Source organism: Natator depressus, chromosome 2, assembly GCF_965152275.1.
Source record: "Natator depressus isolate rNatDep1 chromosome 2, rNatDep2.hap1, whole genome shotgun sequence".
Lineage (NCBI taxonomy): Eukaryota > Metazoa > Chordata > Testudines > Cheloniidae > Natator > Natator depressus.
Genome location: NC_134235.1, coordinates 86,941,242 through 86,954,589, shown reverse-complemented (window position 1 = coordinate 86,954,589; position 13,348 = coordinate 86,941,242). Strand labels below are relative to the sequence as shown.

General features: G+C 49.5%; 1 protein-coding gene across 2 annotated transcripts in view; it reads left to right on the top strand.

Moving 5' to 3' along the window:
- Positions 1-5,504: 5,504 nt before the first annotated feature.
- The window catches only part of PPP4R1 (protein phosphatase 4 regulatory subunit 1), an 88,759-nt gene continuing 80,915 nt past the window's right edge, over positions 5,505-13,348 (top strand). For both annotated transcript variants that reach the window (XM_074944644.1, XM_074944643.1), the window contains exons 1-2: positions 5,505-5,898; positions 6,154-6,198. In XM_074944644.1, the coding sequence (XP_074800745.1) occupies positions 5,892-5,898; positions 6,154-6,198 (52 nt within the window). In that variant the 5' untranslated portion in view covers positions 5,505-5,891. The remainder of the gene's footprint in view (positions 5,899-6,153; positions 6,199-13,348) is intronic.

The following is a 13,348-nucleotide window of genomic DNA, read 5'->3' as shown; positions in this document are numbered from 1 at the left end:
AACGGTACTTTGCAGCTCAGCTATCTGTTCCGTCAGGACCTGCATTTGTTGGGCAAGTTCCTCTCTGGTGCTCACCATCAGTACACTGGCCATTTGCAGTGGTGTTGTGCTGGCTGGATCCGATGTTTGGGCTTCCCAAAACTCACTGGCAGCCTGCCTTTCTTCCTGCTCTCTGACCTGTTTTATCAGCTGGGAGTAACTTGGGGGATGTTCCTGTCGTTTTCTTATCTGGAGATGAAGTAGAATCGGGTTCTGATACTGAGTTCCTCTTACAATTTGAGCCAGTCTGGTCTGATCCACCTGCTCAGCAGTCACTGCTCCCCTCATGACAGCTCTCTGAAGCAGTCTCTCCAGTCTCTGTATGTAGGCTGAAGCCTTCTCGCCCTTTTGCTGTCAGGAATTAAGGAACTTACAGTAGCTGTCTTCAGGGCCCTCTACGCTCCCAAAGGTGTGTTTGAGGGCCTCTAGGCAGTCCTTCACACTGACCCCAGGGTCAATGAGCTTCAGGGTGCGAATCACATCTAATGCTGGGCCGCCAAGGTTCTCTATGAGGCATCTTCGCTTTTCTGCATCTGGTACGGCTCACTCTTGCAGCATTTCAGTGGTATGCTCTAACCAGGGTTCAAACTCCTCCTCCCCAGCAAATAATCTTAACTTATGACAAGAGTTTGACGCAGCATGGGACAGCACAACCTTTTCCAATGTTTGCCCCAGAGCTTTTGTCCAATCATCAGCCGAGGCTCCAGCCTCTGAGCTAGAAGCTGCTGAGCCAGGGCCCAACAAACCTGATATATTAGCCATTATACAAACAGTAATTTCCTCAAAATATAAGCACAAACAAACAAAATATAAATTGTTTCCCAATGTAGTGGATCACTCAACAGGTGCTTGCAAGGGGTGCTGACCCAGGGATCCTGGACGAGCCCCCAAAAATGTCTCCCACAACTTTCTCCATGAGACGTTGGACTTTTGGGACTTTGGGTGATTTGGGGTTGCTGGACTCAAGAACAAAAGGGAAAGGGCATGCCCCAATTTGCCTGGGGTGGGTTTTTTGCTGATGGGTTGTGTTATGAATCCTGTTGGTGGTGTTTCCCCAACATAATGCCACATTGTTTCTCTCTGTTATTAAAAGGCTTTTTGCTACACTCAGACTATGTGCTTGTGAGAGGGGAAGTATTGCCTCTTGGAGGCGCCCAGCGGGGGTGGTATATATTTGTCCCAGGTCACTGGGTGGGGGCTCGAGCCGATTTGCATTGTGTTATTGGAATGGATCCCCTAGATATTGAACCCGGCCCTTGTTGCTGCCAACTCTGATGGGCAGAAGGGTTACATAAGCACAAGGGACTGACTGAGGAGAGGAGTAGCAGGACCCTGTGCCACCTATAAGGATTTGCCTTGCCCCAAACCTGAGTCTCCAAGGCTAAAAAGGACTGAGCCTACTGAGGCAAACAAGGTATTTTGCCACAGCACATATACTTTTTTCCTAAAGTTAATTATGTCCAAATCATTGTAATTTATTTACATAGGTTTTTTTGCACACTCAATAATAAAAATAACATACAGTCATCTCTATTCTTTATGGGACCTATACAGAAACACAAATAAGGTGTTTTATGTTTTGCTTTTTTTGGTTGTTGTTGGTGGTTTTTTGTTTTTTTTCAGACTTGCTAGCTAGTGAATCTGCTACTGTGAAAAGTGATATTAATAAATATACAAATATCACTTTTCACAGCAGATTTACTCAGTCCTGGCAAGCTGGGGGACAAATTAAGCCTTAGATGAGGAGGTGAGGAGGAAGGCGGAGAGGGCTAGCGGCAATGGGGGGTGGGAGTGAGCCCTGGGGCTGGAGCCTGAAGCCCTGAGGCTAGAGCCCGCTGCCACATGGCCAGAGCCTGCCACCACCTCATGGCTGAAGCCCACTCCCCACCTTCCTGGGGAAGGTGGGGAACTCATACTGGTTGCCTGCCCCTAGGGCGACCAGATGTCCTGATTTTATAGGGACAGTCCAAATTTTGGGGTCTTTTTCTTATATAGGCTCCTGTCCCGATTTTTTACACTTGCTGTCTGGTCACCCTACCTGCCCCTACAGTGTTTGTGGCTCCAGAAGGGGGCCTGGACCCACCCCTGGTGATAGCCCTGGGGGAGGTGCAGCTGCTTTGTCCCCTCTCCCCCCATCATCACCCAGGAAGGTGTGGCCACAAGAAAAGCCCCTGGTGGCCCCGTGCAGCCACAGTGGCAGCATTTGAGAAACCCTGGATTAAAGTATGAATGAGTCAGCAAATCCCCTCCTTGCTGCACTGTGACACCTCTGGAAGATCCCTCTTTGTGGAATGACATCACAAAGTCCAATTTTGGCATTTTTGTGTCACCTCCTGGAGCATGCTGTAGTATTCTAAAAACCAATGATGCAACCTAACCTTGAACAGTGAATTCAGTTTTGGTTATCTCCACTCAAACAGCACTCTGCAGGCACGAGTAGTGTAACTGAGGGTATATAGTTTACCCACTGCTCATTTGGGGAACATGGAGTTTAGGTTACCCACTTCTTCTTTTTTTTTTTTTTTTAAACCACTATGACATTGGCAGACAGAGTGAAGGTCGAGAAAAGTGATTAGAAGGATAGGGAAGAGGCTTCCATATAAGTACAGAATGCCAAGTAAGACAATAGTGGCAGTGCCAATGGGCAATAGTATCAAAGCCAAACAACAGGGAAGTAAATCCAGTGCCAAATAAGTGTGTGGGTGATGAAGGGGGCAGCAATAGTACCAAGCAAAGGGGAAAGGATGTCAGTACTAAGTATGTGGGGAGGGAGCAACACTGCAGTACCAGCTTAGGGGAAATTCATGTCAGAGCCAACTAACAGGAAGTAGTCCCAAGTGTGTGTTGCTCTCGGGTAAAAGTGCAGTGCCAGGGTCCAGCGTGCAGGATTGGGTGAGGGGTGCAGCGCCAAATCCCAGTGTGCAGGGCTGTGGGGGATGCAGAGCCAGGGCCTAGTGTGCAGGGTTGAGGGAAGGAGGTGCAGCACCAGGCCAAAGGTGCAGGGTTGAAGGAAGGGGGCACCACGCCAGGGCCCAGCATGTGGGGTTGGGATAAGGAAGTGCCAGGGCCCAGCATGGGGGTTGGAAGTGCCAGCCCACAGCACCAGGGTACAGTGTGCGGGGCTTGGGGGAAGGAAGTGCCAGGGCGCAACGTGTGGGGTTGGGGACAAGGAGACACAGCGCTAGGGCTCAGCATATATAGTTGGGGGAAGGAAGTGCCAGGGTGCAGCTTGTGGGGTGGAGGGAAGGAGGTGCAGTGCTAGGGCAGCGTGCAGGGTTGGGGAAGTGTCAGGGCCTAGTGTGTGGGGTTTGGTGGAAGTGCCAGGGCTGGGGGAAGGAAGTGCAAGAACAGGGGGCAGTGTGTGGGGTTGGGGGAAGGAGGCACAGTGTGTGGGGCTGGGGAAGTGCCAGGGCCCAGCGTGTGGGGTGGGGGCCAAGGAGACACAGTGCCAGGGCTCAGCGTGCAGAGTTGGGGGAAGGAAGTGCCCGGGTGCAGGTTGAGGGGAGGAGGAGAAGGAGGCGCAGCGCTAGGGCAGTGTGCAGGGTTGGGGAAGTGTCAGGGCCTAGTGTGTCGGGTTTGGGGGAAGTGCCAGGGCACAGGGCTGGGGGAAGGAAGTGCCAGAGCAGGGGGCAGCGTGTGGGGTTGGAGGAGGGAGGCACAGTGTGTGGGGCTAGGGAAGTGCCAGGGCCCAGCATGTGCGGTTGGCAGAAGGAGGCACAGTGCCAGGGCCCAATGTGCGGGGTTGGGGGAAGGAAGTGCCAGGGGGCAGTGTGTGGGGTTGGCAGAAAGAGGCACAGTGCCAGGGCCCAGCGTGCAGGGTGGGGGGAATGAAGTGCCAGGGCACGCAATGTGTGGGGTTGGCAGAAGGAGGCACAGGGTGCAGGGGTGGGGAAGTGCCAGGGCCCAGCGTGCGGGGCTGGGGGAAGGAACTGCCAGGGCGCAGTGTGTGGGGTTGGCAGAAAGAGGCACAGTGCCAGGGCCCAGCGTGAAGGATTGGGGGAATGAAGTGCCAGGGCGCGCAGTGTGTGGGGTTGGCAGAAGGAGGCACGGTGCCAGGGCCCAGTGTGCGGGGTTGGGGAAAGGGAGTGCCAGGGCGCGCAGTGTATGGGGTTGGCAGAAGGAGGCACGGTGCCAGGGCCCAGTGTGTGGGGTTGGGGAAAGGGAGTGCCAGGCCGTGCAGTGTGTGGGGTTGGCAGAAGGACGCACGGTGCCAGGGCCCAGCGTGCGGGGTTGGGGGAAGGAACTGCCAGGGCGCAGTGTGTGGGGTTGGCAGAAAGAGGCACAGTGCCAGGGCCCAGCGTGAAGGGTTGGGGGAATGAAGTGCCAGGGCGCACAGTGTGTGGGGTTGGCAGAAGGAGGCACGGTGCCAGGGCCCAGCGTGCAGGGCTGGGGGAAGGGAGTGCCAGGGCGTGCAGTGTGTGGGGTTGGCAGAAGGAGGCACGGTGCCAGGGCCCAGCGGGCGGGGCTGGGGGAAGGGAGTGCCAGGGCACGCAGTGTGTGGGGTTGGCAGAAGGAGGCACAGTGTGCAGGGCCCAGCGTGCGGGGTGGGGGGAATGAAGTGCCAGGGTGCGCAGTGTGTGGGGTTGGCAGAAGGAGGCACGGTGCCAGGGCCCAGCGTGTGGGGCTGGGGGAAGGGAGTGCCAGGGCGTGCAGTGTGTGGGGTTGGCAGAAGGAGGCACGGTGCCAGGGCCCAGTGTGCGGGGTTGGGGAAAGGGAGTGCCAGGGAGCGCAGTGTGTGGGGTTGGCAGAAGGAGGCACGGTGCCAGGGCCCAGTGGGCGGGGCTGGGGGAAGGGAGTGCCAGGGCACGCAGTGTGTGGGGTTGGCAGAAGGAGGCACAGTGTGCAGGGCCCAGCGTGCGGGGTGGGGGGAATGAAGTGCCAGGGTGCGCAGTGTGTGGGGTTGGCAGAAGGAGGCACGGTGCCAGGGCCCAGCGTGTGGGGCTGGGGGAAGGGAGTGCCAGGGCGTGCAGTGTGTGGGGTTGGCAGAAGGAGGCACGGTGCCAGGGCCCAGTGTGCGGGGTTGGGGAAAGGGAGTGCCAGGGAGCGCAGTGTGTGGGGTTGGCAGAAGGAGGCACGGTGCCAGGGCCCAGTGGGCGGGGCTGGGGGAAGGGAGTGCCAGGGCACGCAGTGTGTGGGGTTGGCAGAAGGAGGCACAGTGTGCACGGCCCAGCGTGCGGGGTGGGGGGAATGAAGTGCCAGGGTGCGCAGTGTGTGGGGTTGGCAGAAGGAGGCACGGTGCCAGGGCCCAGCGTGCGGGGCTGGGGGAAGGGAGTGCCAGGGCGCGCAGTGTGTGGGGTTGGCAGAAGGAGGCACGGTGCCAGGGCCCAGCGTGCGGGGCTGGGGGAAGGGAGTGCCAGGGCGCGCAGTGTGTGGGGTTGGCAGAAGGAGGCACAGTGTGCAGGGGAGGGGAAGTGCCAGGGCCCAGCGGGCGGGGTTGCGGGGGGGGGGGGGAAGTGCCAGGGCGCAGTGCCCGGGCCAGGCGGCCGTTGGGCTGGAGAAGAAGTGCAGAGCCAGGGCCAAGTGTGAAATAGTCCCCGCGCCCGGGGGGCAGTGCCGGGGCAGGGTGCGTGCCCTGGCTGCCCCCTGTAGGGCCGGCGGGTCCCCGGTCGCTGCCCTGGAGGCGGCTCCGTGAGTCAGTCAGGAGCGAGGGGCGGGGAGGGCCGCGCTTGTGTGACTCTCCCTGGCGGAGGCGGGAGCGGCGTGTCCGGCTCAGACCCCTCCCTCGCTCGCTGCCTGCGAGTCTCTCTCGGGGACACTCGGAGACGCCGCCAGCGGGCCCGGACCGTACGGCGCCTCCCCTCCTCCTGTCGCGGCGGCTTCCATGTAGCACCGGGCGGGGGGCCTACGGCAAGATGGCGGGTAGGTACCAACCGCCCTCCCGCGCGCCGGGGGGGCCCTGGCACCGCCCCACATCCCCGGCTATGCCCGGGCACGGGCAGCGCCCCCTCCCCACCCCCCCCCCCAGCTCCGCCTGCTGCGGGGAGCGGCCCTTGTGTGTGCGGGGAGCGGGCGGCTGTGGGGCGACGCGCCCCCCCCCCCCCGCGCATGGAGGCGGGAGGGGGCCGCGGGGGCGCGTCGAGGCGGCGGGGGCGTCTCATTGTGTCTTTCCCCTAGATCTGTCGCTGCTCCAGGAGGACCTGCCGGAGGAGATCGACGCGTGTGAGTATCGCCGGCTCCCTGGCCCCACACAGGGGCTGCGCCGCCCCGGCCGGGCGGGCGGTGGGGCAGGGCGGAGGGGCGGTGAGTCCAGGGGTGGTTCCATCACACGCGCCGCCGCCGGAAGCTCCGGGCATGTCGGGGCCTTGGATGAAACGGGGCTGCAGGGGCGGGTAGGGAGCGAGTGTCTGCCCCCGGGGGTGCGGGGAGCTTTTTTTGCGGTGGGTTTTTGGCTTCTTGCGTTTGATCCTGTGAGGAAATAGCTTAAAATGCGAAAGCCCACGTTGCATTGTGGGAGAAGGAGGAGGTGGCCATGCTCAGCTGCTCCTGCTTCGTCCCTACACGTGTGTGTGGCCGGCCGGCCAAAGTTTTCCTCTAATAATGTCTGCGTAGAGGTAGGGAAGGGGGGACCGGGGACAAGCAGGAGCTGCTGTGCTGATGAGTTGTGGGGAATGCAGTAGTTGGCAGGTGGTGCTGCCTGAGATTTCTTGGCATGTTATACTATAAACTCAAAGGCAGATTATTTTAAGAAAATACTTGCAGGCAGGTTGTGTTTTCCCCTTGTTTTAAGGTTGCTTGGCATGCTATGTACCGGGCTGTCGTACAGTTGATTGGATGTGTCATACAAATTTTAAGCTTTTTAGGCTTTTGTGTTCAGTACTGTACATATCTTAGTGAGAGTTTGAGTGTACCTTTATGTGATGGGCTGTAGCTCTGTAGAAACAGAATTTCTGAGGACTGATGCTGTGTTGAAACTGAGGGCCTTTCTGTAAGGGGCCTAGGAGACACGTAAAAGGCAGTGTTAGAAAGGTTTGTTTTGGTGGTGATGTTGCATATGAGACATGGAAAATGAACTAACTTGCATGGATTTCTTTCTTGAATCCTCTTCCTCTGGAAGGGATGGGAAAGATCTTAGTGTTTTGAAAAATAATTAATCTTGTGTTGTAGTACTATAAAAGAAGCCTCAAAATGCAATTCAGCATTAGTAATGGGATGTATGGTTCGTTTTTATTTAAAACAATAATGAATGCAGTGATGTGAAGTTTATGATAATAGCTTCAGCATATGTGAACTATAGAATGTGAAAAGGTTTCAGAATAGCAGCTGTGTTAGTCTGTATTCACAAAAAGAAAAGGAGGACTTGTGGCACCTTAGAGAGTAACAAATTTATTTGAGCATAAATGTGTTAGTCTCTAAGGTGCCACAAGTCCTCCTTTTCTTTTTGAGAATGTAAAAAGTAATCTACAGTAAGAAAGTACTATTGGGACGTGACTATTAGAAAACTCTGGTTAAAGTGTAGAGCTGGAAACATTAAAACCAAGTTAACTCTAAGATAGGGACGAAAGAATACTTAGCATGTTATATGGTTAACAAATCCTTCAGATTTAGGCCTCAATCCTGCAACCTGCTTTGTGGGCAGACCCATTGACTTCAGTAAAGTCCATACAGGCACAGGAGCCTGCCCAGAAGGAGCAGCTTTCAGGATGGGGTACGTAGGTCGGTGAAAATAAGCGTTTAAGAAATTTAAACAGTGGAAATGTTTCTATTAAATTATTTTTTCAACAGTCAAGCAGAATTTCAGTTTTACAATCGCTGCAGGGTAATATTTGTGTAACACAATATATCAGCGTTATGTCCTGTGTTCTTTCTGCTTTTTCATAGTAAACTACTTTTCAAGAGAGAGCCTCTCTTGTAAGGCTTAAAAACTGTTACAAACTATTTTTTTTTAAATTTAACATTCCTAGATATCGGATTGATGTGCCTTTAATCTGTGTGGGATATTTCTGTGAATAGTTAAGGAATTTTTAAAATAATTTGACGTATTACTTTTCCCTTTAAAAATGCAACTTTCTTGACTGCAAAAGACAAAAGTTGGATAAAAGAGATTGTAGGTCTTTTACGAGGTAGCTAGAGGAGAATATTGATATACTTTCACACACTTTGAATCTTTGCCCTGTTTCCAAAGAGAGATAAAAAAATCATGGACTTGCCTTAAAAAAGAAGAAATAACAGTGTCAGAACTCTTGGGGATATAAGAATCAAAGATCAGACAAGAGCTGTCCTAGAATTCTGAAGGAAGTATTCAGACAGCTAATAAAAATATTCAAGACCTTACTGGGAAAGAGGGAGGCTCTGATGTATCAGAGAGGAGTGGATAATTATTTTTAGAGAAGAACCAAGAACCTGGATGAAACCAGATTACACGGCATAACGTAGGAAACAATTCTATATTGTCAAGGGGACTAGATTAGATTATTTTAAAGGTCTTTTACAATTCTAACTTCTGTAGGTTACAGTAGTTGTAACGTTGACTTCAGTAGTGGGATTATCCTTGATGTGAACCAGAGGCATACTGGGAACACACAGGCTCTCTGCGCTATACATTGGTTAAAAGGCATTGTAGATAACCATGGATTGGAATTCTTTGAACTAGTGGTGCTTTGTAGCCACAAGCAACAGCTGTTCCAGTCAATTCACAAACTTAATTTTATGAATTAATTGCAACACTTGGGATGGGGTTTTACGCTCAGGTGTGAGTGAACTGGAATCTACAAAGGCTTATACAAGAAAAGACAGAAAGCCATGATTGTAACAGCTGACCCAGTTCAGACAGTTGTGTTAACACCATCATACAGTGCAGTGGCTCTCATTTTTAAATTATCCCAAGGCCCCTCTTTCCAGCAACAAGCTGAGAACTGGTTCTAGGACATGTTTCAAAAGTCCCAGAATGCACTCATGCAGTCTTGGTCATAAAAAGCTTGTTATGTGAATGCATCCATATAATTCTGTTAAAAACAGTCTTGTTTTGGATATGCTGAATTGTTGCAAGGATAAGCAAGACAAATGTTAATATATTATTATCCGTGTAGTAAACTATGGTATAATTTATAGGTCAACACAATTTTTTCATAAAAGGATATGGCAATCTAATAAATGTCTGTATGTTTGAAATGAGCTCAACTAACTGGGTGTCTGGGAAACAAAACTACCTAGACTTTTTGAAAATCTTTGATATTAGACCAATTAAAAAAAACCTTGTCTATAAAAGCTGGCAAGTATGTGATCAGAAGAGGAGTGATGAAGAGTACTTGAGTATATAAAGAGCTCAGTTGGATTTCAGAGACATGAAAGTATGTGTTGATGGAACATGTGTGAATTAGGAGGTGACTAGTTAAATATCACAGCTTATTAGTGGGTCCAATTTTGCCCTTTCAGTGAACTGGAAGAAAAATGTTCAGCAAGCATGAAATGTTATGATTCCAAACTGGGAAGTCTTTTTTTTTTTTTTTTTTTTTTTTTTTTTTTTTTAAGAAAAAGTACTATAACTTTGCAGTGAATATGGATAGATAAATTGATTATGGAATTAAAAGTAGATATATTTAAGGTGAGTAACAAATACTACTTATTAGTCCTGTTACAAAACAGCAGGAGAAAGCTTGGGGGTTAGTGGTAAATTAAATTCCACAGTGTTAAGACACTGTCAGATATAGAATATCTTTAAAGTAATAATTTTGTAGAGCATATATACTATAGTCCCTCCAGAATTAATTTTAAAATGTCCACTTAATCAAGGTCTTGCATGTCAATAGGCAGTTTGTGTCTTCCCTGTGTCATCATACTTGCACATCAGATAATATTCCTATTAAATATACGATTTTAAAAGTATTCTGTTTTTGATTTCTCAGACTTGACAGTATGTCTTTAACAGCAGGTGACACTGGGAAAATTTGCTGCTGCCAGGCATTCATTGATGGACATATAAGTCAAAGGAAATGTTTCTAGTACTTTAAAGGAGACTAGCAAAACTACTTTTGGATTACTTTTGGTGTAGTGCTGGTTGCTATATAGACATGGGGAAAAATACAATGGGTACACATAGAATAAGGCCCCAGACTATAGAATCTTGTTCAAAAGCTCAAAGATGAAAACTGCTATTCTTGTAAGAGCACACTTCATTAAAAATATACAGACAAATAGATGAGGCCTAAATTGTAGGTTTAGAGCAGTGTTTCTTAACCTCTTTGATACCAAGGACTGGCTTGCTGCCTTTCTATATATATATATATATATATATATATATATATATATATATCTAATCTCGGGGACCAGTCATTGAGAAACACTGGCTTAGAGTGTGGCGAATGGCCATGGGGAGATTACATTCAAAAAAAGTAATGTGAGTCTAATGTCTGCATGTCTATTTTTTAAAAAAATAATTAAATGAAAGGGAAGTGTCTCAAGATACTAGTAATGCGATAATGGAGTTTTTCACCCCTGAGTTCCCAGTTTGAATCCAGCCTCTGTTAATAGTGACCTGAAAGTTTTACCATGTGGCTATTATATAAAATAAGGTTTGGTCTTCGCTGTGGGACTTACATTGACATAGCTGTGTGTCAAGGGTGTGAAAAATCCACACTTGAGAAACATAGCTGTGCTGACCTAACCCATGAGTAGACAGTGCTAGGTCAGTGAAATGATTCTTCCATTGACCTACCTACTGCTTCTTGGGGAGTTGGATTATTTATTCCGATGGGAGAACTCCTCTTGTTGGAGTAGGTAGTGTCTATGCTGAAGTGCTACAGCAGCACAGCTGTAACTGTGCCGCAGTGGTGGTTTAAGCGTAGATATACCCTAAGTTAGTACTTCTAGTTTTGTTTCAAGTAGATGGGTATCCACATCACAGCTTGGACTAACTGATGTCTTTGGGCCACTTGGCAACTGTGCGGATGGAGACTGAATAGTAGTTTTCACTTCAGATCAGGTTGGTGATCTGTTGGAAGTGCTTGTTCGCACTGGTGCAACTTGTATTGCGTGTGTCTATTAGATAAGTGGAATGCTGCCATCTCTTTGGTTTTCAAGCCAGCATCTGGCACAATCATGGAAAACACAATTCAGTGGAAATAATGACTTTTATTTAAATTGTTTGCTTTGTGTTTTGGAAATTCAAATAGACTAGCTTGGACAATGGCACTAATCAGAGTACTGAAAAGCAAGCAAATAGCATAAATGATAAGAAGTAAATTGAAATAAATTTAAATACTCCTCCCAGTAGCTAAAAAGCCTGTAAGACAGTGGTGAGCAACCTGTGGCCCATCTGGGTAATCGGCTGGCGGGCCGCCACACAGTTTATTTACATTTGCATGGCCTGCAGCTACCAGTGGCTGCGGTTTGCTGTTCCCAGCCAATGGGAGCTGCGGGAAGCAGCGCGGGCTGTGGGCCGCAGGTTGCCCACCACTGCTGTAAGATCATCCTTAAGCAGTTTTTTTCCAGTGCACACATCCAAGGCTTCACATGTCAGTACAAGAAGCTGTAATCAAAATTGTCATGATGCCAGCTTTTTTAGTTTGTTCATTGCTATGCCCATGATGTTTGTGTGTGTTTTGAAAAGATGCATAATTAGAATCCTGAGTGTGAAATCATAATAACAATGTGATATCAGCTTTCAGCACTGCTGTCACATTGCTGCCACATTGCTGCCACATATGCACTATAAACTGGCATGATACAAGCACTAAATGTGGGTAAGTCATTGGAGTTCACCCTTAGCTACTCCCTCTGGTACACATGGTATCAGTAAGACCTGCTTGCACTGGGGCCTCTTGGCTCTTCCATATTAGTTTCATTACAGGGGAAGAGTTAACTAGGAGTCCTTGAGTTCTGTGGTGCTTTTAGCAGCTGTTTGTGTGCAGGGAGTCAGGAAATTAATTTTTTTTTTTTAAAGTTTAATTTCACTACAGGTAGGACTCAAGCTCTTTACCTGCCACTAGACATGTAGCACTAACTAGTGGTTACAGCACTAACCACTGATGCCACCAGAGTTCCTGCTAACTCAGCCCTCAAGGTGAGAATAACAGAGTGCCAGGCAGAGGTTAAGTCGCTAGTAATTCTGGTAGCATGACAGTAGTACATGTTTTGAACATGTTGCTAGTGTTTGTACTAGCATTGTTGCTGTCTAAAGGTAGTACTCGGAGTTAGTATCACAATGCTGCTGTAATTCTAGCTACTGCTTTGTAGGACTGTCATGCTCATTTGGTAATATATTTGGTTTTTAGTGCTCAAAGGCATACTTATTAAGTCTCCAGTTTTCCTTGGACCAGACCTGCTTGGTCTTCTGATTTTTGGCTGCCATCTCTTGGGCTCCTGAATGCATGCCTGAATGTTCTGAGAAGTGGGAAGATCACCAGAAAATGAGGCTGAGGTGCGCCTTTCTCATACACTTCTAGTCTTTATGATCTCAACTGAGTTGCTCCAGTCCAGGGCTGAGACCCATATTAAGGAGGAGCTGTGGGGAGAGGGATAGCTGGTACTTGGTATGACACAGGCAAATGAGGTCCCTTCTTGGTCCTTCACACAGATGCCACAACCCCCCCCACCAGGGGGGGTCAAAGAGGAGATTATTTTCCAGCCTCCACCCCTTCCCTGCTGCTGCTGCCAAGCCCTGCAGCATTAAGCAAATCTGTTTCTTTTACCGCTACACCCACCTTGCCTCTCCTGAGTACCCCTGAGTTGAGGGCACTGGCTCCTTCTCTCTCCCTTCTCTTGTTTCCTGCTGCTGCTGATCACCCCTTGGTTATGGGAAACAGGTACTTTCCTTCCAAGGGAAAATGCTCAAAAGGAGAAGCACGGGAAAGAGAGACAAAGAGGCAGATAAGGGTGAGGGGAGACTTGTCAGAAGGGAACTGGTGAGCATGTGTGGCTAGAATGTTTCACCTCCACTTTGTCAGTAGGCAAAAGTAGAGACTACAGGATGCGGGGATAGCATACCTGACTTTCTGTGTGTGCAGCGGGGACTTTGTACGAGCTGTTGGGAGGATCAACGTATGGCTAGTGACACAGCAGGGCCTTGTGACTCACAGCTCCCAGAGAGAGTGTGTCACCCTAAAGGAACCAGGAGTATCCGGTTTCTGCTACTTCGGGGTGTGTAACATGAATGGAGTTAACATGGTTTTTTTAACTTGGTTTGGGTGGGACAGTGTCAATATTCCCTCAAAGTTTTTTCCATCCATGTGCGGAATGAATATTGTTATGTGCATCAATATCAAGGTGATGTGCGCCACTAGTAGAAACAAAAAACATAAAATAGAGAGAGAGAGAGAGAGAGATTGATGTGTGTGTGCGTATTAAAAGAAAATGACCATAGGGATAATTACTC